This window comes from Melospiza georgiana, chromosome 3 (assembly GCF_028018845.1).
Source record: "Melospiza georgiana isolate bMelGeo1 chromosome 3, bMelGeo1.pri, whole genome shotgun sequence".
Lineage (NCBI taxonomy): Eukaryota > Metazoa > Chordata > Aves > Passeriformes > Passerellidae > Melospiza > Melospiza georgiana.
The window spans coordinates 3,504,029-3,529,866 of NC_080432.1; the positions used below are offsets into that span (position 1 = coordinate 3,504,029).

Genomic DNA, 25,838 nt, shown 5'->3' on the forward strand with positions numbered 1-25,838 from the left:
ATGGACTGGGAGGTGCCAGTGGGAGAACTCCAACATCAAATTTCTGTCAGAACATCTGCTAGACCTGACACAAAGAAAACTGAGCCTGGGAAAGGAACAAGAGCTCTCAAGTCTGGTTTCAGGTGTAATTTTCCTACAGAAATACTCTGTCTTTAAAAATATACCTGATACTGATGGATGTTAGTGTTCAGGATTAAAGTTCTTATATTGGCAGATTTTCAGCTGAGCTGACCAATACAAGAGTAGAAGTTAAAACCAACAGGGTATTCTGAAGTACAATATAAATATTTTTTTCCAGCTCAGGTTGCTTGAAAAGAAATCTTTGAATTTAGACATGAAGGGCTTGATTCAGCAGGATACACCGAGATGTTTAGTGGCATTTGAGGTGCCTTGGAGTATTTAAATCATATCGATTTATCTGGCTGAGTTAATTCTGAGGGAAAGCATTGATTTTCAGAAAAGATAGATGTCTGGAGGCCAAGCAGATATCCCAGACCACTTCAGATGGCACTAAACTTGTGTGTTCAGCAATTACATCAAATCCCCAGTTTTTATTTTGGTGCAAACTGAATAAAAAATGTCATTACAAGTGGTCACATAACTAATTTCCCAGGGGCCACAGTTTTATACACTGGTAATTTGCAGAGCTGGACACCCAACATATACAGGGATGTAGGTTTTTAAACCTGCAGGCTGGACCCATCCTGTAGGTTCATTTTGAAAGGTAATTAGAAGGTGTTGGGGCTTTTGGGGAATGAACTGGAGTGGAATTGCAGCACAATAACAAGACCCTTTGCATCCTTGCAGGATTTTGGCAGAATAAGAAGAAAAGGCTTTCCTGGATCAGAGCCCTTGGACCAGCAACATTTCCACTGCCTTGAGGAGCTGATTTTCATGGATTCCTCCTCTGTCTAAAGCCTCCTGCAAATGAGCTTTAAAAGAAGCTTCCAGAGGGCATGTCCTGTTAGCACACCGCTTCTGGAGATCCGGGTTTTTCCTCGCTGAAGTCACTCCCTTTTTGCTTTTAATACTCAAGCCACTTTGGCTCCTTGGCCACCTATTCCAGCCTACCTCACAGGGGTGTTTGGAGGTTCAATCGCTTCAGGTTCATGCAGCTCTTGGAGGATTTGAAGCAATATATATATTATTATTTTATTCGCACATGAAAATAAAGGTTTTCTTGAACCAAAACCCGTGATCTTTGTTGTTACTCACAGTAATTTCCTCTCTGGTTTTGACTCAAGGCTCAGAGTGATTTTTTAAAGAATTTTTAAATTCTTTAAAAGTATTTTTTTAAAGAAGGGAGTCTGGGCAGTCTCACATATTCCCAAAGGATTTGGGAAAGGGAATGACTAAAAGCAACCAGTTTTGGTGATGGTGATAAAAATGGGTAATAAAATTTAGGATGACAGGAATGAAAGCTGAGTGGGAAGAACTTTACAGGCAGCTCTTGACACAGAGGGTAATTGCATTGCAACCAATAAACACGAGCAGTATTGCAATATGCAATATATATATATATAAATAAATAAATATATAAAATATACAATATACAATACATAATATACAATATACAATATATATAATATAAAATATAATATAATATAATATATAATATATAATATATAATATATATTATATTATATAAAATATATAATATAATATAATATAATATATAATATATAATATATAATATATAATATATAATATATAATATATAATATATAATATATAATATATAATACATAACACATAACATATAACACATAGCATATAACATATAACATAACATATAACATAAAACATATAACATAACATATAACATAAAACATATAACATAACATATATAATAGATGATATATGAGCATTAAAAAACACACACACCTACACCTAAATTTATTAACACAACGATGGGGTCTGAACTATCCCTCCACAGAGACAAGATTTTGGATGATGTACAGACTGGGTTTTAAAACATCAGATCTGTTTTTAATAACAGTCACAAAATTCAGTGTTTAAAGAACACACTGTAGCAAGGACATCTCACTGCCCACAGCCCAGACACGACCAACTTTCAAAACAGACATTGATGATTTTCTCTACATCCCTCAAGTTCCTTCTGTATGCTGGTTTTGGCTGGGGTGGATTTAATTTACTTCCCAGTATGGAATGGTTTGGGTTTGTGCTGGGAACTGTGCTGATAATTCAGGGATGTTTTTTGCTATGGCTTTTTTGCTCCTTTCTGCTCCTCACCCCACCTACAAGAGGGCTGGGGGTGACAAGGATTTGGGAGGGGACAGAGCCAGGAGAGCTGGCCCCAGGTGACCCAAGGGATCTTCCAGACCATGTGGGGTCATGCTCAATAAAACTTGCAGGAAGAACAAGGAAGGAAGGAAGGGACATTTGGAGTGATGGAGTTTTTCTTCCCAAGACACTTTTACCTGTGGTGGATTCCTGGGGATGGCTGCACACCTGCCTGCCCATGGGAAGTGGTAAATAAATTCCTTGTTCTGCTTTGCTTGCACAGATTTTGTTTTGGCTGCTAATCTGTCTCTATCTCAACCCACAAGTTTTTTCACTTTCATTCTTCTGAATTCCCTTCCATTCCACCGGGGCAGAAGTGAGCAAGAGCTGCCTGAAGCTGAATTTCCGGCTTGGGTGAAGCCACAACATCCTGAAGAAAATCTCTGCTATTAAATCTGGATAAATTCAGAACAGACTGAGCCTCAGATTTCCCTGTTACTTCAATGAAACCCATCTCTGGTGTGTAAATCACAGAGGTGTTATTCCAAAAGGGATTGTCTCCATTTCTGTCTCTGAGTACTGGACCTTATGCCCATCAAGGTCTCATTTCAGCCCAGCAGCCGCCTCTTGGGATCTCTAGCTGGTCAGAGTGACCCTGAGATACATCAGAAAGTCTCTTTTCCCAGCCTAGTGGTTGAAGAAGGAGTCAGGGCTCTTCATTTCTCAGTCTCAAGGTTGTTTATTGTATCTTATCTATAAAATTTTTTCTCCCGTCCAGTCGAAATCCACTCAGCAGGACAGTCAGAGGCACTCTGCCCGCCTCAGAGGTGGTGTTATCTTTTTATACTAAAAACTACGTGTACAATATTTACCATAACTTCCCAATACCTATCACAGAATCACAGAATCACACAGAATCACAGAAATTCTAGGCTGGAAGAGACCTGTAAGATCATTGAGTCCAACCCATGTTCTAACACCTTAACTAGATCATGGCACCAAGTGCCACATTCAGTCTTTTTTTAAACTCTTCGAGGGATGATGACTCTACCACCTCCCTGGGTAGATGATTCCAGTATTTGACCACTCTTTCTGTAAAATACTTCCTCCTTAATTCTAGCTTGCATCTCCCTTGGCGCAGCTTGAGACTGTGTCCTCTTGTTCTGTCTGTTGTTGCCCGGAGAAAGAGACTGACCCCCAGCTCATCACAGTCACCCTTCAGGAAGTTGAAGAGAGTGATAATGTCACCCCTGAGTCTCCTTTTCTCCAGGCTGAACAACCCCAGCTCCCTCAGTCGTTCTTCATACGGCTTGTGCTCCAAGCCCCTTACTAGTCTCGTTGCCCTCCTCTGGACACGCTCAAGTAACTCGACGTCCCTCCTAAAGTGAGGGGCCCAGAACTGGATACAATACTCCAGGTGAGGCCTCACCAGTGCCGAGTACAGGGGCAGAATGACCTCCCTGCTCCTGCTGGCCACACCGTTCCTGATGCTGGCCGGGATGCCATTGGCCTTCTTGGCCACCTGGGCACACTGCTGGCTCGTGTTCAGCCGACTGTCAACCAGCAACCCCAGGTCCCTTTCCACCTGAACACTCTCCAGCCACAGCGTCCCTAGCTTGTATCATTGCAGGGGGTTATTGTGGCCAAAGTGCAGGACTCGGCACTTGGATTTATTGAAATTCATCCCATTTGATTCTGCCCATCCATCCAACCGTTCCAAGTCCCTCTGCAAAGCCCTCTGTCCCTCTAACAGATCAACACACGTTCCCAGCTTAGTGTCATCTGCAAATTTGCTGATAAAAGACTCTAAACCCTCATCCATGTCATGAATAAAAATATTAAACAGAACTGGCCCCAGCACAGACCCCTGAGGGACACCACTGGTGACTGGTTGCCAGCTGGATGCAGCACCATTCACCACCACTCTCTGGGCCCGGCCATGCAGCCAGTTCTGAACCCAGCAAAGAGTGCTCCTGTCCAAGCCACAGGCTGCAAGTTTGTCTGGGAGAATGCTGTGGGAGACAGTGTCAAAGGCCTTGCTGAAATCCAAGTAAACAACATCTACAGCCTTCCCTGCATCCACCAGGCGGGTTACCTGGTCATAAAAGGTGACCAGGTTGGTCAAACTTGATCTACCCCTCCTAAATCCACGCTGGCTGGGTCTGATACCCTGGCCATCCTGTAAATTTTGCGTGATGGTGCATAATATAAACTGTTCCATTATTTTTCCAGGTACTGAGGTCAGGCTAACTGGTCTATAATTACCAGGATCCTCCTTTGCACCCTTTTTGTGAATGGGTATCACATTGGCCAGCTTCCAGTCATCCGGAACCTCACCAGTGAGCCATGACTGTTGGTAAATGATGGAGAGTGGCTTTGCAAACTCATTTGCCAGCTCTCTCATTACCCTGGGGTGGATCCTGTCTGGTCCCATAGACTTATGAATATCCAAGCATTTCAGTAATTCTATGACAGCTTCTTCTTAGATAATGTGGGGTCCATTCTGCTCCCTGACACCATCAACCAGCCCAGGCGGGCAGGTGTCTTGAGGGCGAGTCATCTTCCCACTAAAAACTGAGGCAAAATAGGCATTAAGCTCTTCTGCCTTTTTCTCATCTGCAAATACTAAGTTCACTCCTTTGTCCAAAAGAACAAAGGCTGGTCTTGCCTTTCTTTCTACCATTAATGTATTTATAAAAACATTTTTTATTATCCTTTACAGAAGTCGCCATTCGAAGTTCAAACTGATCTTTGGCCTCCCTAATTTTTTTTCTGCATGCTCTAGCAGCCTTCTTGAATACTTTCTCAGAGACCTGGCCCTTCTTCCAACACTGATACATCCTCACCTATGTTAGACAGTGAGCTTCTACTCTAAATCAATCCAAAAGTGCCAACATCACAGCAGAAGATGGAGGCCAAAAAGAAGAAGGAGAAAGGCTGGACACATCCATATTCCTTCATCTTGCCCCCTGAACCCCCATTCTAAAAACTCCAAAAATCTATTTTTCACCCTGTGATAAATTCACTACTGTTCTACTGAAACTTTAGTGGCTTGTAATCCTTCATATAAAGGTTGGTGATTGTTTTTTCCAAGGGCTAAATCCAAGGCACAGGGGTCTTGGGCTCTATGCCAGGGTCTCTGAGCCCCCCCAGGGAGGGGCTCGAATCCTCCAGGGCAGCCAGAGGAATTTCCTGGGTTCCGACAGCCACGCTCACTCCAGGCTCATTCTTCCTTTTGTGCCCAATTTCTATGGAGCCCCTTGAGTGCCCATCTCACCTCTGCCCCCTCCATGAGCCTGAGTGGAACCTGGCCTTGGCCTCATGTGAGACAGCTCCCACTGCTCTCCTCTGTTGATGGCCCTACAGGGATCTGCTTCTCCCATCCCAGTTCCCTGCCCTGTTTCTCTCCTGCAGTGACCACTGAGAGTTTTTCCCCAAGGATTTTCTCATTCCATGTCTATTCAGAACTTGTCTCCTAGGACACCATTTGTGTTTCCCCATGGAGGGCTGTCTGGGCAGCAGCTCAAACCAAACTCTCTGATAGTGTTTAAGTTATGGGAGAAAAGGATTGTTTTGGTTGATATTCCCCTTCCAAAGCTGATGCTGGACCTCAGAAAAACTCATCCTTGGTGGCCTGAAGAACAGATCAGTTTTCAAAATTATGATTGGAACAGAGCTTTCCAAAATTCTGCTATCAATCAGTGACTTATCCCCCTCTCTGCTCTGGTCCATGGCCAGGACACAGACTGGAGGTGGTCCCATGACTGGCTTTGGACAGAAACTTTAGTCTCTTGGAACTGGAGTTTCCCACTGAAAATTAGTTTTATGCATGAGCAGCCTTTATTGAGTGCTCTGTCAAGGAGAACAAACATCGTGTACCCTCTGCCCACTGCCACCTTCTCTGTGGCTGCAAACACTGGCCCCTCTCTCTGTCACTTGTTCCATGCCCTTAACTTCAGGACAGGGGAACTCAACATCACTTCCTGCCTCTGCCTGTTTTTTTATTGCTGGAACAGAGGAAATTGTCACTAAATTAATTCTCCCTTTCTGATCAGGCAGATTAACAGCTCATCAGTTGTAATTAAAAGCAGGGAAATTCTTTCAGAGCCAAAGGTTTTTGCACTGGTTTCCCCACAGTCCACAATACAGACCACAGGTGGTGATTTCCCAAGGTGTAAAGATGAATTTCCCAAGCTCCCTGAAGAACCAACAAGCCAAACAGATGAATTTTCTCTTTCTGAGTGGCAAAATTATTTTCCTTCAAAAGGACAGGTCCCATACAAAATCCACCACCCACTACTTGGCTGCCAGGTCAAATATTACAATAATGTCTCTAACAGAGACCTCAGGATCAACAGCTTCCTGTCAGTCACAGCCTCAATGATTTGTCTGTTTACTCGAGACTGTTGGGATCATCTTTTCCTGGTCCTCAAGAAGAAGAAAGAAGTGGAGCACTGTGTCCAAGCTCCCTTTCCCTGGTGCCAAGCAGTCTTCAAGGGGGCTGTTATCACCCCAGGTAAATTTATGTTTCCATGGAGGGAGCCTGGACCTGGGACAGGCACTGCTGCCACTCTCCAGCTGGAGTTGGAGGAGGGAGTTGAGGAGGCTGGAGCCATTCTCCCTTTCCTTCCCTCTCCCTGGCATTGTTTGCCATCTGTGCAGAGCATTGAGCCATCTGTGACATCATGGCCCAGCAGGGTTTGCTCAGCAGCCTCACTCCCCAAATTAAACACCCCTGCCCCTTGTGCTGCCTGGGACAGGCAGGAGGGGAATTATGCAAGGAATAGAAAAGCACTTTTCTCTTTTCCAATAAATTCTGTTATTTCTACAAGTTTCACACTTGATGGTTTCCTTACAGTTGGCTGTGTTTTAAGATCACAGATTCCACTTTTTTTCTTCCTTTTTGTCTTTCCAGAAGTGAAATTGAGGGTGCAGGTGGATGTGCTGTGTGACAGTGTTCACAGGGGTTCTTGGATGAGGGAAGAGACGAGGATCTGACTCCATATTTCAGAAGGCTTGATTTATTATTTTATGATATATATTACATTAAAACTATACTAAAGGAATAGAAGAAAAGGTTTTCATCAGAAGGCTAGCTAAGAATAGAAAAGAAAGAATGATAACAAAACCTTGTGTCTTGGACAGAGAGCCCGAGCCAGCTGGTCTGTGATTGGCCATTAATTAGAAACAACCACATGAGACCAATCACAGACCCACCTGTTGCATTCCACAGCAGCAGATAATCAATGTTTACATTTTGTTCCTGAGGCCTCTCAGATTCTCAGGAGGAAAAATCCCAAGGAAAGGATTTTTCATAAAAGTTGTCTGTGACAGTGCTGCCTGTCTGAAACCTTGTGCAGGTGCTCAGCGTGGTTTGGGTTGTGGGGTTGTGTCCATGTCCTGGAACACAAATCAGGCATCAGGGAGATGGTCAGTGTTCCCTATGACTCCCTTTAAATAAAATTCCAGGCACACAGGGACACAGAGTGATTTAATATAAATGACTGACTCCTTGAAACTTCTATATCCAGGGGGGAGGTGGAGGAGAAGTGACAGCAACAGCCTCATCTTGTGCCACTGGCTCAGGCTCTAAATGTGTGTGTGAAAATACAAATGTGCATTTTCATGTGTGTGAAAATACAGGGCCTTTCCCTAAACCATCACTGCCCACCCCAGCTCTCACAGCTCCTGGCAGAGGTCTGAAGGATAATTTCCTCACCATGTTCCTCAAGGATGTGGGCTCAATGAAGTATGAGTGGGAATTCGTTTTCTTTGCCATCTGTGTCCCGTTGCCCCTCCTCAACCTCCTTGTCCATCCACAAGAAGATTTTTGCTTGTTTCTAGCCCTGATATACTGAATTAATGGGGTTTCTTAATAAACCTGAAGCCCTTTCCAACTTGCAGCAACTTGCAGCAGCTGGTTCAGCAGCCACAGACCTTCTGCCCTCTGTGAGCAGTCAGAGCTGACCCCTGTTCTTGCCCTCCCTTGTCTCAGTTTGCTGCTCTGGCTGAAGCTGTAAATAATTAATCACCCTCGTGACTTTGTTTCACTGATGATTTGTGGTTTGTCTTGTTTGCCTGAAAAAAAAAAAAAAAGTTCACTTGAAGTTCCTGTATGTCACAGGAGTGGCATTTTTTAGTGACAGGTACAAGGGTTTAAGAGACCTTTACAGAGTTCTGGTGACACTTCTTCTGATCCATTTTAGATAAGGCTGGACCTTCACATGCATGAAAAAAAAAGATTAGATTTCATTTTCAGATACAGAAATAAGCTACAAGGTGATAAGAGAGATGGAGATACCTCACAGAAGTGGATTTGATATGTTGAATCTGTGAAATCAGAGATGTGAGCCTCTTCATACCCCATTCAGCAAAGTGATTGACAGCAAGGGAAAATGTCATTAAACCAAGACGATTTGGGCAAGAATGAGTAATTTTAGACACTCCATGCAGACTAGATATGGGAAGAAGGTTCAGACTATGATATCATTGATTTCAGACAGATCTTAGGAGTTGCTGGAGGGAATTAGGATCTGTCTCCTATGATAGCATGGCACAACACACAGCAGTGCTCCTTTCAGTCCTTTTTGTTTAATGACTTCTGTGGCATTTGGTACCAATCCATGGCTAAAGTCACAAATAAAAGGTACAGAGAGTGACTGAGCTGAGTGAACCGTGTTGGAAAACTCCTGGGAGTGCCAGTTTGATAGCCAGGAGGGGGAATATCCATGATCCTTTCAGCCCTGCTCTGTCTCCTTCTGTTACAGCCCTACAACTTCAACCCAAGCAAGGATTAAATCTCTGATCCTTTCCTGCATTTGTCTCCATCATCACAGAATGGTTTGGGTTGGAAAGGACCTTAAAGATCATCCCATTCCAGGCCTCTGCCTGGGTAGGAATATTTTCCACTATCCCAGGTTGCTCCAAGCCCTGTCTAACCTGTACTTGAACGCTTCTTCTTCAGGGATGGGGCAGCCACAGCTTTTCAGAACAACCTGTTCCATTGTCTCACCACCCTCACAATGAAAGAGTTTTCCCCAATATCTCACCTAAACTTGCTCTTTCAGCTTGAAGCCATTGCCCCTTGCCCTGCCACTCCATGCTCTTGCCTCCAAGAAGGCGTTTTCTCCTTTGCTCACCCTGCCTGGTGGCTGAGGCAGGGGACAAGCTGGCACAAGACCATGGCCAAGAGCCACAGGGCACCATCAGTTCTGCATGGTTTACAGCCCTGCAGATCCCAGGAACCCACCTCCCTCCTGCTCCAATCCCCTGCCCTCCCTGGGCACAGCCCACCAGCTGGCACGGGTCAGCCAGCCAGACGTGGTCACAGCTCAGGTCGGGCATCTCCTAACGTGAGAGGTTGCAACACCTCCCTACCTCACCAGTCTCCATGGGAACAGGGCAGTGAACTCTCTGTTCCCCAGGCAGCCACTCCTCCACCCCCCTGTTCTGTCCCAGAGCCTTTATATGCAGAGGCACCACCTGTGCTCGGTCTCGGACAGCTTCTGTTCACACTGGTGTTGTCTCCATCCCTGCCAAAGCTGCCTAGCTGCCAGCTGCCAGTCATGAGAATCCTCTTCTTCCTCGTTGCTGTTCTCTTCTTCCTCTTCCAGGCTGCTCCAGGTAAGGCTGAAAAGAGATGAGATGAGATGGAGGCTCAAAGGGCGAGGATGCAGAGAAGATCATTAGATCCCAGTGCTCAGGGTCAGATTACCTCTCTGCTCCTGGAATCCATCACTTTCCTGTTAGAATTCCCTTTCCCTGGTCATTGTCCTAATTTTCAAGCTATCAATTCAAGGTTCTTGATAGTCATACTGATGGTTTCTAGTATGTGATGACAAAATGAGAAAAAAGGATGGTCCTGTATTGACCTTGGTGCCAGAAGATGTTTTGGAGCAACTCAAGTGGCTTCATGTGGCACATACAGAACACCCAGGGCACAGCCAGAGTTGGTCTATGAAAAGCTGATCCTGCTTGACCTCTATGACAAGGTGTCCCATCTAGTGGATTAGATATCTAGCTGAATTTTGTTAAATCCTTGACACCATTTCCCACAGAGTTTTCTTGGAGCAGCTGGCTGCTCCTGGGCAGGGAGTTGGGCACAGCCAGTGTTGGTCCATGAAAGGCTGATCCTGCTTGACCAACTTGATCTCCTCTATGACAAGGTGTCCCATTTAGTGGTTTAGATATGTAGCTGGATTTTGTTAAATCCTTGACACCATTTCCCACAGAGTTTTCCTGGAGAAACTGGCTGCTCCTGGCTTGGATGGGTGCACTGTTCACTGAGTTAAAAACTGTCAGGATGGCCAGGCCTAGAGAAGTGTGGGGAATGGTGTTCAGTCCAACTGAGGCTGACACCAGTGGTGCTCCCCAGTGCTCAGTACTGGGGCTGGTCCTGTTTAATATCTTAATTAATGATCCAGGTGAGAGGACTGAGGGAAACCTCAGCAAATTTGCAAATTACACAAAGTCAGGTGGGAGTGTTCATCAGCTGGAGGGCAGGAAGGCTCTGCAGAGGGATCTGGACAGGCTGGATCCATGGGATGAGACAAATTGTGTGAGGGTCGAGAAGGCCAACTGCTGTTCACGTCAACCCCTGCAGCTCCAGGCTGGGGCAGAGTGGGTCAAAAACTGGAAAAGGCCCTGGGGATGCTATGGCAGCAGCTGGACATGAGCCAGGTGTGCCCAGGTGGGCAAGAGGCCAAAGGCACCTGGGTTGTCCCAGCTCTGGGGTGGCAGCAGGAGCAGGGCAGTGCTATCCCCTGTGCTGGCACTGCTGGGGCACCTGCAGTGCTGGGGACAGTTCTGGACAAGAGGGACATTGAGGGGCTGGAGAGTGTCCAGGGAAGGGAACAGAGCTGGGGAAGGGTCTGGAGCACCCGGAGGGGCTGAGGGAGCTGGGAAAGGGGCTCAGCCTGGAGAAAAGGAGGCTCAGGGGGGACCTTGTGGCTCTGCACAACTCCCTGACAGGAGGGGACAGCCAGGGGTGTCGGGCTCTGCTCCCAGGGAACAGGGACAGGACAAGAGAAAAATACATCAAGTTGTACCTGAGGATGTTAAGATTGGATGTTATGAAACATTTGTTCACCAGAAGTTCTCCAACCCTGGCACAGCTGTCTGGGGCAGTGCTGGAGTCCCCACACCTGGAGGGATTTAAAGCTGTGTGGATGTGGCACTTGGGGACATGGGTCAGTGCGGGCCTTGGCAGTGCTGGGGATGGTTGGACACCCTGGTCATGGAGGATCCAAGGACCCTTTTCCAACCTGAACAATTCCCTGAGGATTTTATCAAGGCAATTGTTAGAATAATACTAAAGATGTAACTCGGCAACATGAGGGCTTTCTCTTCTCACATTCTGACCCACATGTCCTTGACTGTGCATTCTAGATTAGGACACCTCATCTATTTTTGGAAAAAATGTTATTCTGACTGTTGCTTTTTGCCTGAATTCCGTATTGGCCACTTGCATTAAGTGGGTTTGGAGCCCATGTATCATTTCAGGTTATTTGGGTGTCTTTGAAGCAGCTGAAGTTGTCTCAATTTGATTTGCAGCAGTCTCAAATTTGTACCAGATTTCTTAGACCATCAAATGTCTGTCTACTCAAAGAAAAAAATGTAGAACCGTTGAGACAAAATCTCTACTATGTGTTTTGGGATTGCCTTCTTGGGCTTTTCCTACTTCATGCACCACAAAATGTATTATTTATATCAAAACACCTTGTGACCCCTGAGATGGCTGCAGGAATGGCACAATTCCAGTGGAATCTTTGGGTGAAGGGCCACCGGTTATTTTCTATCTCCTCATAAAGATTATATTAACCACTATAATAGTGTATATATTATTATATTAATACTTATATATAATAGAAAAATAGAAAAATGTATAATATATATAAAGTATATAAAATATATTCAATATATAAATATATAATATATAAATATAATTATAAATATATAAATATATAAAATATATAAGTATATTTAACAATGTAATTATTATATTAACAATTATTTATAATATATAATATATTTTATATTAATAGATTATATAAAACACTATAATCTTCATAAGATTATATAAAACACTACAGAGCTTTTTAACTTAAGGGAAAAGAAGGTAAAATCAGCTGAGTGACATCAAAAACATGTAATCCTTGAACAATATGTGATTAAGAGATAGGACTCAAGAACCACTGGGACAAAGTGGTTGAAATGTTAGAGGCCTGATTTAGAATAAAGCTGTGATGCCTTCCAAATTAGGGATGGAATCCAATTTGATGACAAAACCTTAACACAGTGCCAGGTAAATCTCATGCCTCGAGTCCCCAGTCCTCTGCCAGGACAATCAAACATGAATTTTCCCTATTTTTCTGCAGCCTACAGCCAGGAAGCCGCTGACACTCTGGCCTGCAGGCAGAGCCGGGGCTCCTGCTCCTTCGTGCCCTGCTCTGCTCCTCTGGTTGACATCGGGACCTGCCGTGGTGGGAAGCTAAAATGCTGCAAATGGTAAGAGAAATTCCTCCAGGGAAGGGCTGCTGCAACAAAAGCAAGAAGAATCACTGAGCTTTTCCCCTTTTCAGCATCAAAGCCCCTTCTCCAGCCCCCTACAAAATCCAAAAAGTACCTGCTGATTGCTGGGGTTGATGTGTGGTGAAAACAAAACAGAGTTTTTGTGGTGTTGGAATATTCCAGAGAAAAAGAGACATTGTTTGCAAGAGTGAAAGGACAAGGGGCAATGGTTTCAATCTGGCAGAGAACAGATCTGGATTAGATGTTAGGAAGAAATTTGTCCCTGTGAGGGTGGTGAGGCCCTGGCACAGGGTGCCCAGAGAAGCTGTGGCTGCCCCATCCCTGGAAATGTTCAAGGCCAGGTTGGATGGGGCTTGGAGCAACCTGGGGTAGTGGAAGGTGTCCCTGGTATTCTGGGGCATCAGCAGCCACAAGTGAGCAGCTGTGGGGTGTGCTGAGAGGTGACTCTATTCTCTAATTTATCTGGTTGTCTTATGGCCAGAAACACAGGTCCAGCTCAGTCTCCAGCTGTCTTTACCCTCATGGGGTCCCCATGTCTCCAGCAGTCTGAGTTATCAAGGTATAATTTATTTTTTTGGTGGATGAGCTAAGCATCTGAATTTTCTCTGCAGGACCCCCAGCTCCTAAATCTGACACCTCACTGACACCACTCAGACAAGAGCTCTGGACATCTGGGACATCTCCCATCTCTGGACATCGATGGATCCTGTCCTTGGTGCCCCGAGGAGCCTTTCCCATGGGGGTGGAGGCCCTCAGGAGCACAACAACATCTGAGGAGGAGTTCTTGTCCAATAAAAATATTTGCAGTTTCAATTCTAATAAAAACAAGTTCTTGTGAAACCATGTTGCTGATACTTACTCATGTATGTCAGGGTGGATTTTGTTGGTTTTGTTGTCTGTAAAAATCAGCCTATAAATGAATTTTATTTAACTACCTTAAGTTCATGTGTCATCAAGTCCTGTTAAATCACCCTGTGTTGCAATGATTTATGTGGCAACAGTTATATTAATAATTGGAAAAGCATTAGAGCCCATTCCAGCTGCCATTCCAGCCCAGAACTGGGATTCAGGAGACAGGATCAGTCCTCTACTCCTATCCAGGGCTGCATCTGCCAGCCCAACCTGAAATATTTGGAATTTCAGGGTGGCAGAAGGGCTTGAAGCTGCATGACCACATTCACAAAATTCTGCTCCTGCTGTCTCTATTTAGCGTAGACAAGCATCATGTCCATGGAATTTAATTTCTCTGTACCCCTAACAGTGGGCTGTGTGTGCATCAGCCTGGATTCTCATCACCAGGACTCATCCCCTCCTTCCCTTCCCCATCCCCAACACCCCCAGTGCAAAGGCCACAAGGATTTGGGACAGGGGGTGACCCAAGGGGGTGCTCTCTATGCCAGGAGCTCCTGGAGGGATTCAGGGCTTCCATGGGTGCTCAGCCTGATCAGTTTGTGCCAGCTCTGCAGTGGCCTCATCACTCTGGGTTTGGAGAGTCACAGAATCATGGAATGGTTTGGGTGGGGAAGGACTTTAAAGATATCCAGTTCCACTTCAGCCACGGGCAGGGACACCTTCCACTGTCCCAGGTTGTTCCAAGTCCTGCCCAACCTGGCCTTGAAGTTATTCTTGGTCAAATTAATAATGATTAGGACAAGGACATATTCCTGTCACATGGGTTTGGTTTCCTCCCCTTTTCTTGGAAAAGTTTACCACAAGGCACATCTCACACTGATTCCAGGTGAGACCCTCCAACAGAAGCTCACAGCAAGAGAATTCCTCACAGGAATAAGGAGATTGTTCCTTCTCACAGGGATAAGGATCAAACACAGATCTTCCAGGGCAAGTCTATTAAAATTTATTGAGATGTATAGACTGTGAAATATAAACAGCTTAGCTGAGCATTCTGGCATTACTCACATTATTGCTGACTCCAAAAGGAAAATAAAATAATAATAATAAAAAATTTAAAATAATAACTGTTCTGAGGGCCAAAGGAAGAACTTTGCATCCTCTCACAGGCACAGACTCCTGCATGCTGGTGACCTCTCTGGGACAGATGTTGGTTGGCACGATGAAATTTCAGCAACAAAACATTTTTTAAATGAAAAATATTGATTTTTTTTAAGAATTGCTTTGGAGTTTCTTTGGGTCATTAAAGCTGCTTGTGGAGGGGTTTGTTCTCTTTCTGTTGCTCACATTGTGCCATGTGCCTGCATGTGTCAAATGAATATTTTCTGCTCAGAATTCCAGATTTTCCAGTGAGATGATACATCCCTTAAGTTGCCAGAAGCTTTGGTTAGCCCACCTCTGATATCAGTGGTCGCTAATCATACTGCAAAAAAAAAAAAAAAAAAAAAAAAAAGTAAGAAACTTTCAGATTTTGTGCTTACAACCAGGAAAGAAATTAAATAAAATGCACAGAAGGGACTGAATAAGCACCAAGGGCTGATATTCCTGAATCTAACTCTTCAGGATATTCACAGTTCTGCTGCTGCTGAATTTTAATCATGAATTGCTTTTCTATTTTAATTAATAATGAATTGACCACAATCTTTGCCTGAAGCTTCCTCCTCCTCTTGGAATTTTTAGCATGGAAAAGTGTTTCTTCTGCTAAAGTTTTGTTTTTAACATCTCTTGCTACTAATATTGAACAAAGTTTAAGTAAGGGCCTCCAAAAATAAAACAGTCTGCAGCATTTTACAAAGAATGAAAGAAACAGAAAATTAAATGTTAGAATCAGTGGAGGCAGAGTGTAAATATTCAGGGATATTTGTTGCTGCAGTTTCACATTATAAACATGAATAAATATATGGGGTAAACTTCAGGATTCCAGTAAGGAATTTGAGGGAAAAAAGAATAAATTAATCACAGAATTAAAGAATAATTTTGATTTGAAGGGACTTAAAAGACCATCTGGTTTCAACTCCAAGCCATGGGCAGAGACACCTTTCACTAGACCAGATATTTTGATTTTGTCTAGAAGAGGAAGTTTATGGAACTGGAGGAAAAAAATCTCGGAGAACAACATGACTTTCAGGCTGTTATTCTGAATATGGGACCAGGCAGCCTTTGCAAGGTGGAAGATGCAGGTTTTCTATGAATCTGACCCAAAAATCCCAGGTTTCAGGACAGCAAGCACATCGAGAGATGTGTACTTTGAAGCCAGTACTACTCATCATGAGCAACTTGAACCAGCCAATGGGAACAGCAGCAAAAAGAATTAATTTCTGGCTAATTAATTCTCTCTGCCAAAGAAGTTTCACTGTGATCTTCCCCACGAGGCACTTGAGCTGCACCATTAATGCTACAGAGGGAAGCAGTGAGGAAATCCTCAGGAAATATGAGTGTGCAGAGTCTCTGCTTGTGCTGGAGGAATTTTCCATCTAAAGGCCAGAGCCAGATGTCCAAAAATGAGTAATAAATGAGTAATAAACCCCAAGAAATCCCAGGAAATGTTCAAGGACAGGATGGTCATGCCTTGAAGCAACCGGATCTTGTTGAAGGTGTCCATGACCATGGGGGTGGAACAGATGACCTTGACAGGCCCTGTCCAACCCAAGCCCTTCTGTGGGTGTGTGATCCATCAGATGCTGGACTTACCACGGTCCTGCAGCAGGGAATTCCCTGCTGGCAGCTTCCAAAGGGTCTCGTGTGGGGCAAGGGGCAGCGGGGGCTGGAACAGACGCCCCCAGCCTGTCTGCACTGCGCCTCGGTGCTGGGGGCACGCAGGAAACCTGGGCACAATGGAAAATAAACAATGCAGAGTCGTGATTTCCTTCCCAAAGACCAAGAGCAATCCAGGTTATTGCATGGAAGCAGTCTTGAAGTTTCCCTGCAGACTGGCCACTTCCATACTGTTAAGTTCCCTTATTTTCCAAACTGGGAGGGTTCAATGCATCCAATGGACTCATTTGGCATCTGGTCACTGCTAAAAATGTGCCCAACACCCTGGCAGCACTTTAGGCAAAAGGGACTAAACCTATTTCTATTTCTATTTCTATTTCTATTTCTATTTCTATTTCTATTTCTATTTTTTCTGGTTTTATTTTTATTCCTATTTTTTTTCATTCTCACAATTTTTCCTCTGCATTACCTTAAAGTTTATTTAACTCTTACCTGAAGCGCCCTGGAGCATTAAGAGGAGAACAGCAAAGAAAAAAGAAAAGATCTTCATGTCCAAATTCAGTGCCACCAAATACAACAGATGCTAAGAAAGAAACAGAAAGAAGTAATGAATTTAACCTGCATTTGTCATCACCCACCACAAACAGCATTAATAACAAATTAGCTTCATTTTTTAAATAAAATTGGCATTTATGTAATAGAGTAAAAGTTCTAGAATGAATCTATTGAAATAGCAGTTATTAAGGAAGAGTAAATTTGAAAGCCTGTATAAGATTGATAAAATGTATTTATGACTATAATTTTTTTTATTAATTTTTTTATTTGAGCTATTTTGCTGAATCTGGATGGGATGAAGTTAACTTTAATCATGGCAGCCCATACCGTGCAGTGGTTCATGTTCAAAGCAAGTTACTTCATGACTAAAATATCCATTTTATTTAATTAATAAATTAAGCCTTTCCTATTTATTTGAATATAAACACTCAAAAGCTTTAATTACTCAAATAATGGTAATTTTTAGATAAGCCAGTCAATACTCCTTGAAATATCTTTACAGAAAATCTAAGCAGCCATCTATCCATCCTGGAGGCCCTGGGTTGTCTCTCCACCATCATTTCTCACTGAAGATTCCAGCTACCTTTGGAAAATAATACCAACTAATTTAATAATTAAGAATCACCATCATTGAATATAACAATCAACCAAATGCATTACTGAAACACCAAGCACTGACCATTTCAGATTTTCATGGGGATTTAATTAAGCTGCAATATTCTACATCTTGTATGATTAATTTCTTTTTAGATAAGCAACAAATTTTATCAAAAATTAGGTGTTTTTCTCCTCTTTGGTTGAAATTGGTGTGAAAACTGCACCTTTAGCTCGTCCAAGAGGACCTGAGGAGAGAGGGGCCAGTGGGTCCTACCTGGTTCCACTGTAGGGGATCTTCACAGAGTGATGTCTCACCCCAGAACAGCTGTTTTTATACATTCTGTGGGTGACAGAGCTGCCACAGACTAGCTGGCCAAGGACATGGACTTGCCACAGCAATTCCCAGCAGCTGAAATGTCACTTCCCAGCAGCTGGTAGGGGACAGTGACCTCTTGTGAGCTCCCTCCCCTTTCCCTGGGACATGAGTTGGCCCTTCCCAAAAACACCTCACACCGCCCCAGTGTGTGCCAAACACATCAATCCCTCGTGGGCAGTGGGAAACTGTCAGACAATCTCCTTTTCTGACCCAGAAAAGGGGCAACTGAGAGGCTTTTAAAAAACTTATATTCAATTTTCAGTCTCATGTGAAGGGTGAGACAATACAGATGTTGTTATTCATGACATCACAATCAGAAACCATCCATTTCCTAATTACAATACACTATAAGTGTTTCTTGGCCTATCAGCTTTTTGCCACACCATGCTGTAGATGCCTTAAAGCCAATCATCTAAAATTACCCCTTGTGGGTCCTACTACAATGCACCTTTCATAGTTCTTTTTCTCCAAAGTATCTAGTCTTATTTGCAAGGCCATCTTTTGAAATTTTTTTCTTGCTCCACTTCTCTCTCAACAATATCTGTCCCATTCCATTGGATTTCTAAGTCAGCATTTCTTATCTCAAAGTTTGCATATGGATGCATATTGTGTAGGCCTTCTGTGAGGCCCTAAGAACTCTCTACAGATCCATTTCCCACAGAAAACGATGGCCTGGGACACACAGGTTGGGATCCAAGGGGGACCTCACCCTGCAGGGCTCTGTCTGGAGCCTGGAAATGCATCCACAGCCTCAGAACAGCTGAACTGGGGAAGCTCAGATTTTGCAATGACTCTCCTGTATGAAATACAGGTGAAAGCCCTCTGTGTTCATAGAATCCCAGAATGGTTTGGGTTGGAAGGGACCTTAAAACTCATCCAGTTCCACCCTCTGCCATGGGCAGGGACGCCTTCCATTATCCCAGGTTGCTCCAAGCCCTGTCCAGCCTGGCCTTGGACACTTCCAGGGATCCAGGGGCAGCCACAGCTTCTCTGGGCACCCTGTGCCAGGGCCTCACTGTCCTCACTGGGGAGGATTCCAGTATCCCATCTGACCTGTCCTCTGGCAGTGGGAAGCCATTCCCTGTGTCCTGTCCCTCCATGTCCTTGTCCCCAGTCCCTCTCCAGCTCTCCTGGATCCCTTTAGGCCCTGGAAGGGTCTCTAAGGTCTTCCTGGAGCCTTCTCCAGATGAACACCCCCAGCTCTCCCAGCCTGGCTCCAAAGCAGAGGGGCTCCAGCCCTTGGAGCATCTCCTTGGTCTCCTCTGGACTCTCTCCAGGAGCTCCATGTCCTTATGTTGGGGACCCCAGGTAGGACATCACAAGAGCAAATTGCCCTCCCTTGATCTGTTGGTCCCTCTTTCATTCTCATGGATTTGCCACATTTGTGTTCTGCTTGTCCCACAGAAAATGTTTATGTTTGGATAATTAATTCCAGGGAAGCATGTCACAGTCATGTTTTCTGGAGAAATCCCTCTGCCCAGGATTCTTCTCCTGGGAAGCTGAGAAGTCTCAGAGAAAAAGGAAAACAATAATTATCTGATTTGCTTCTCCTGTGTTTTGCTGTTTTGGAATGGTTGTTTCATTGGATTCATGTGAATTGTTCTGACTTATTTGCTAATCAAGGTCAAGCTGTGTTGAGGCTCTGGAAAGAGTCACGAGTTTTCATTATTATCTTTTTAGCCTTCTGTAAGTATCCTTTCTGTATTATTTAGTATAGTTTTCTTTAATATAATATAGTATCATAAAATAATAAATTAGCCTTCTAAGAACGTGGAATCAGATTAATCATTCCCTCCTTCCTCTGGGAACCCCACAAATACAATAGAAGCGCCCATCTCCACACAGCCTTTCTGATTCCAGGTGGCCAAAGGAAACAACTTTCACAAAAATATTTTTGTCAAAGATGTGCCCTCAGAAGATCTGGACTACAGAAACTGGGGCAGCACTGGTTTAACCTGAACCCTGAAGGCACCTGTGAGCCCAGATGTTGTGTTTTCATTGTCATATCACTGAGAAACCAGGAAAAACCCCCCAACATTTGTATACTTCAAAGATGATTTGCCAACTCGGGTCTCTCCCAGAAGATGGCAATGAAGAGCTAAAGCTGAAATTCCCCTCCAGCAACCTTCTTCAGTGAAGAGTACAGAAATTATTCTGACAGCGGGGGTTTATGGATTTTTTTTTTCTCCTTAATTATACTGATGTCTTTTGATTCCCAGTGCTGATATGTGAGTGAATGATGTTTTCTGACAGGCCAGACTCAAAGCCCTCCCTGCTCTGCAGTCTGCTGTGGAGCCCTGTGATGGACAAGAAACCACTCACTGCTCTCAAAATCAAATTGACAGGACTCGAGGAAATGGAATGAAGCTGAGTTGGGGGAGGTTTAGGTTGGATATCAGAAAAAGTTCTTTGCCCAGAGGGTGGCTGGTCACTGAACAGGCTCCCCAGAAAAAGATAGCTGTCTAAAATCCCATTCCTGTACAATTTAATTGGAAGAATGTGTATGTTTGCTTTACAGTGTGGAAGACCATTTGTTTCTGTTATTTGGATTTTGATTTTGTTTTTTAAAAAACTCAAAACTTTTGGTTTTTTTTAAATAATTCAAGTGATGAAATGTAAAGAAGCAGAAAAGGACACTGTGAATACTAAATGTATAAATGAGTTTTTAGAGACATAGAGCTCTGAGATTTTGGGGTAGCCTTCTGAAAAGGAGGTTAAATTAGGATAAAATTATTCTTTCTTCCTATTTTTCCACTTTGTGCATGTACCACCTGCCCAAAGTGGAACAAAACAGAGCCAAGCTCAAATATCAGGGTTTGGATAAGATCTTTAACTAATTAATTTTATTTGTTCTTATGATTGATGGAAAACTTCCTTTAAATATCTTAATTACTATAATTTAACTCTTAATTGCAATATACTGTTATTTAAGCATTGTTTTGGCCACTCATGATTACAAAAGTGATACATTTCACCTTTTTCCTGGCAATTAAACACATGCAATTAAAGAATGATTATTGCAAATCAATTAATGTTGCAACCTGAAAGCATTTTGATGGCTAAATGTCTTACTCAGTTCCCTTTTTCTGGGATACTGCAAAGGACATTGTGTGGAGCCCCCAAAATTATGTTTTCCAAGCATAAATGTATATTTGTATGCCTGTGCATATAATCTTTAAATACTCCAAGAGAAACAAAGGCCAAATTTACTCAACTGCTTTATATTTTATTTTTGCTGAAGAACATGCAAATAGAGAAGAATAATCTGGATATTCTAACTTATGATTTACTCAGGAATAGTCAGGATATTAATTTTGGTAATTGTTTATTTAAACATAGACAAATTTTGTAATGATATTTCTTACTCTACTGTTTCTCTACAGCCCTCCTAGCAAATCCACACTAACCTAGATATATTTAAACATAAAATATTGTTAAAATGAGTATGTCATTTTAACAATAGGAGTCCTCCAAATCCCAGCTGATTTTTTATCACTCAGCACACCACAGACTTTGTTCCCTGTAAACATTCTGGTCTCAGTTACTTTGGCCACACTTAGACCGGTGTTGTCTGAGATGTCCCTGTGTCCCATCCCTCCTCCCTGGCTTGCTCTCCTCTCTCCTCACCCTTTTCCATGAATCCCAGGAGGAGATCTCAGCCAGCCCAGAGCACCCTAAATCACTCTAGGAGCTGCTGTGAAGGGCACTGGGTTAACCCCTGTGTGTCCGCATGTCACCTCGGCTTACCTGTGACAATGGGATGTCCCCAGACATGTGAAGCAACCAGGATCCTTCACCTTCTCTCTGCCATCCTCTTCCTCCAGCGTCCTCTGTGCAAATGACAGCAAGGATTACAGACCTTTGGTACGATTGCCCAACATTTGTCCTCACAGCACCTCCACACCTGGCAAAAAATGGCACAAAACCCATGTGGGAACAGCGCTGCTGTGCATGCACTGACCTTGGACAGCCCTGTGGAAAACTGCCCAGGTCTGACTTGGCCAAACCCTGCCTGGAAATCCCATCTGCTGCTGGGGATTTTGAGCAGTGATGTGGAGTGAGCTGCCCCTGCTCCTTTTGGGAATTGCACCTCTCCCACAGAAAAGACCCCTCAGCCCAGGGAAGGCACAAGCAAATAGGGTTTGCCAGCTGCTTCCAGAACCGTGGAAATATGAGGATAAAAGTGCTGCTTGGGATCCAGAGAGCAGAAATTGAGCTTTGCATCTCTAAAGCATCAGTAATATTCATCTGTGCTTCCCTGACTGCATTGTAAAACTGTGATTTATCCCATGGGGGACTTGGCCTATCCGGGAACAAACCCTACATTTTCCTAACCTGAAGGTGAACATCTGAGCTGCCTTTTCCTTCAGGACACTCAAGCAGCTGTAAAGCAGATATACCTTGAGGAAGATATTCTTAGCACTGAGATTTCTTAAAATCCACATAGATTCCCACAGGACATCCTTGTCCTCTTCCTCATGTAATTTTGAGATCCCTCCTAGGCATCAAGGTTTCTGATTGTCCTGGCCACTTGGTGCAGAAGATCTGTAAAGCACCACAGCTGTCACCAGGAGAAGCTGGTGACATTACCAGTGATTATTTTCCAAGGAAGGAGAGGAAATTTTTCCAAGTGAGGGCTGTGAGACCCTGGCACAGGTTGCCCAGAGAAGCTGTGGCTGCCCCATCCCTGACGGTGTTCAAGTCCAGGATGGAAAGGGCTCTGAGCAACCTGGGATAATGCGAGGTGTCCCTGCCCATGGTAGGGGGTGGAACTGGATGATTTTGAAGGTTCCTTCTGGCCCAAACCATTTTGGGATTCTACAGCTGAGGAGCCCTCAGGATCAGGAGCACTCAGTATGTCCCAAGTATTTTACATCACCCTGTGGTCTAACGTGCCTTACACAAACTGGGATGGGTTGCACAAAGATCAGGGGCTCTGTGGTGAAAGCAGTTTCAAACTGGACCTTCCTTTCTCATTGGAAGAAACAAAATACAGGCTGGAAAAGGCTTTTTTTTCATTGGCCAGTGACTGCATTGGCTCATCCCCAACTCTTTATAGCCGTGTTTGGGTCTTGTGTATCTACAGGAGAACAGAAGCTGCAGCAGTCCTCCACCTTCTCCTCAGGTAACTCTGCCTGGTTCTAGAGAGCCACTCTCTCACCTCTCCATTTTTATTAACCTTTCCTTTCATCAGTCTCAGGTTTCTGCTTTGATTAACCCCTTCCCTCTCTTTGGCCCAGCAAGTGCCTCCTGTGTATACAAAGAACCATGAATTGGTTGCTTGCAGGGGTTCCAGGAGGGCACTGGGTTTGCTGCTCTCTAAGAGGAACAGAGACCTGGGAACCTTCCCTTGAGACATCAGAGACAGAAATGTCTGTTTTACTCCAGAAGCAGACACCCAGCCAGCACAGCAGATGAACTTTACATTTTGAGCCACATGTCTTGCCTGAATGCAGTAACATTTTGAGTTGCTACCTTAATTAATATTGAAAAGATAGAGATGTCTGTTTTTAGACTTTCCTAAGGATTAAGACTAGCTCATTCTCTGAATCCTTTTGTACTTCAAGGGGGATAATTTGTGGGCCTATGCTGGTACAAGAGTAGCTTGCCTGGTGCTGAAGAGATCTGTGATATCTTTTTTTCACTGCAGTAATACCAAAATTAAAAGAAGAAAAAAAAGAAAAAAAAAAAAAAAGGAAAACCAGCACCAAAACAGCATAGAAACCCAGAATAACTAGGTTTTGTGATAATCCAGGAGCTTCTAGTCTGAATCTGTGCTTAAAGTAGTACTAATTAGGTCAGGTTTTTTAGAGATGCATTCCTTGAAATTACTAATACCTCCAAGGATGACGTTTTCACTCTGTTCTTTGTCCAAATCCACTGGACAAAAATTTTGGCTTTGGTGTTTCCAGGCACATTTTTTAATCATCATCTCCTGGTCAGGAGGGAATCCTCTGTCCAGTGTTGTTCAACCTTGTGCTCTCTGCTCAGTGCAGGTAAAGAATCCACATCCAGCTGTGGCCATGAGGATCCTTCACGTGCTCCTGGCTGTCCTCTTCCTGATGCTCCAAGGGGCTGCAGGTAAGGAGAGAGGGGAGTAAAGAAGAAGACTGTATTTTCTTTTGATTACTTTCATGGTAAATGACTCTTCTCTTTGTGCTGTGCAGGACAAGTGTTTCCTAGGCTAGACAATTCTTGTTTGATCCAAAACGGACGCTGCTTCCCAGGGATTTGTCGTCGCCCTTATTACTGGATTGGAACGTGCAGCAATGGATATTCTTGCTGCAGAATGTGAGTAGAAATGCAGGAATCTCTATGGGAATGGCTCATATCCTCATTGTTTTTTCTCCAGAGCAACATGGCACAGCTCCTTCCACCTGTCTCACTTCTCTGGTGCCAAACCTGCTGGCATGGAGGGGGAATTCACATCCCATGGCAGCCTCTGCTCTGATGTCATGAGGCGAGGAGAACATCACTGCAGAAAACCTACAGGTGGGTAGAGAGACTCTCTCTTCTTCATACAGGGGGTGGAGTAGCTGAAGAGTCCCTGGATTCACCTTGGAAATCCTTCCTGCTTCTACTGGAATGTTCCTGGGAGTCACCCTGATCCCATCGCTCCTGGTGGCACCAGCTCCTGCTCCAATGAAAAGCTGTCACAATACTCCCTTGCAGTGAAGCAAACACCACAAACATGAAGCAGGCAACACTGTGGAAACTATTTCTTTCCTTTCCTTTAATAAAATCAGTTATGGTGGCATTCATGTGGTTGAGCCTCTGGTGATTCTTTGTAGGGAAAGAGGGAAACATTTTCCCTGTGACGGTGGTGAGGTCCTGGCACTGGTTTGTCAGAGAAGCTGTGCCTGTTCCATTCCTAAAAGTGTCCAAGGCCAGGCTGGACAGGGCTTGGAGCAACCTGGGATAGTGAAAGGTATCCTTGCTCTTGGGTTGAGATGATTTTTAAGGTCCCTTCCAACCCAAACCACTCTGCAATTAAACAAATAAGGAGCCCTCAGTACCGAAAGGAGCAGTCATTGCAGTTGCAAAGTGATCCTTCCTTTCTCATTGCAAGAAACAAAATACAGGCTGGAATCTGTGCTTCTGTCTCTGTTCCTTGCCCTCATGGCCTGGCAGTGAATAAAGCCAGGACACCTCCAGTTGTTTCCTTCAGAGGGCCTGGAGGCATCTGAGAAATTTTCTGAGTGGACCTTATGCAAAGGAAAACCAGGAACATTTGGAATCCTATCAGCAACACAAAACAGGGGGGAAAAAGTATAAAAAAAGGGAAAGAGTAAAAAAATATATTCCCCAGAGTTATGGGTGTTCAATGTAGTGATTTGGTTGTTTTCTCTTCAAAAGCAGTTGCTGAACAGTCACAACAGTGCCCAGTGAAATGTGTTACCAAACTTGGATGGTTTGGACTCCTAATGACTTTATGGGTGGATTTGGAGAGGTGACAATGTATTTTAAAAAACCCTCTGAAGAGCAAATTCTGGCTCTGTGAGAGACACAGCTGCCACTTATGTTGTTCTGCAGAATTAGTGCTCACGGCTCTTGTTGCAAAATACCACCTCCTGCAAAGTTTCTGGGTTTCTTCTATCCCTACTGTTACTTCTATGTTTTATTTCTAACAATCTTTTTGCAAATGTCTATTAAAAGTCTGTAGAACAGTCTCTTTCCATTATCCATAAAGGAAGAGCAGTGAAAATAGTTGGTACTTGGATATTTCCTTTTAGGATATCTGAAATTTGGTGAGATTACTCCTGCCATTTTTCTCTAGAAAATTTCATTTGGTTTACAAAAGTTCTTTGAATTTGAGAAACTTTGGGATACCTGGCCTGTGCCAAGGAGCTTTGATCACACACATATCACTGCCAGTCATATTGTGGTTCTCAAAAAAGAAAGGGGACTCTGC

General features: G+C 43.8%; 3 protein-coding genes across 3 annotated transcripts; 2 read left to right on the forward strand and 1 right to left on the reverse strand.

Annotated features, from left to right (window-relative positions):
- The first annotated feature begins 9,740 nt into the window (after window positions 1-9,740).
- Window positions 9,741-12,754, forward strand: LOC131081359 (gallinacin-9). Its single transcript, XM_058020405.1, has 2 exons — window positions 9,741-9,867; window positions 12,621-12,754. Exons 1-2 carry the CDS (start codon window positions 9,810-9,812, stop codon window positions 12,752-12,754), a joined length of 192 nt encoding a protein of 63 aa, XP_057876388.1. The 5' UTR covers window positions 9,741-9,809.
- Window positions 12,755-14,606: 1,852 nt separating this feature from the next.
- On the reverse strand, window positions 14,607-21,754 carry LOC131081787 (gallinacin-8-like). Its single transcript, XM_058021103.1, has 4 exons — window positions 21,674-21,754; window positions 16,891-16,981; window positions 16,375-16,508; window positions 14,607-15,106 (listed from the first exon to the last, which is right to left on the reverse strand). Exons 1-4 carry the CDS (start codon window positions 21,698-21,700, stop codon window positions 15,098-15,100), a joined length of 261 nt encoding a protein of 86 aa, XP_057877086.1. The 5' UTR covers window positions 21,701-21,754; the 3' UTR covers window positions 14,607-15,097.
- A 1,260-nt stretch (window positions 21,755-23,014) lies between these two features.
- LOC131081358 (gallinacin-7-like) lies at window positions 23,015-24,681 on the forward strand. The gene is made up of 4 exons (XM_058020404.1): window positions 23,015-23,051; window positions 23,918-24,007; window positions 24,094-24,217; window positions 24,451-24,681. Exons 2-4 carry the CDS (start codon window positions 23,950-23,952, stop codon window positions 24,464-24,466), a joined length of 198 nt encoding a protein of 65 aa, XP_057876387.1. The 5' UTR covers window positions 23,015-23,051; window positions 23,918-23,949; the 3' UTR covers window positions 24,467-24,681.
- The last annotated feature ends 1,157 nt before the right edge of the window (window positions 24,682-25,838 follow it).

Coding starts and splice junctions, on each gene's coding strand:
- LOC131081787 (XM_058021103.1), bottom strand. CDS start 21,700: ATGTCTGGGGACATCCCATTGTCACAG. Junction 16,982..21,673: donor GGGACATCCCATTGTCACAG/GTAAGCCGAGGT, acceptor TTTCTTTCTTAG/CATCTGTTGTATTTGGTGGC. Junction 16,509..16,890: donor AATGCTCCAGGGCGCTTCAG/GTAAGAGTTAAA, acceptor CATTGTGCCCAG/GTTTCCTGCGTGCCCCCAGC.
- LOC131081359 (XM_058020405.1), top strand. CDS start 9,810: ATGAGAATCCTCTTCTTCCTCGTTGCTGTTCTCTTCTTCCTCTTCCAG. Junction 9,868..12,620: donor CCTCTTCCAGGCTGCTCCAG/GTAAGGCTGAAA, acceptor ATTTTTCTGCAG/CCTACAGCCAGGAAGCCGCT.
- LOC131081358 (XM_058020404.1), top strand. CDS start 23,950: ATGAGGATCCTTCACGTGCTCCTGGCTGTCCTCTTCCTGATGCTCCAA. Junction 24,008..24,093: donor GATGCTCCAAGGGGCTGCAG/GTAAGGAGAGAG, acceptor TGTGCTGTGCAG/GACAAGTGTTTCCTAGGCTA.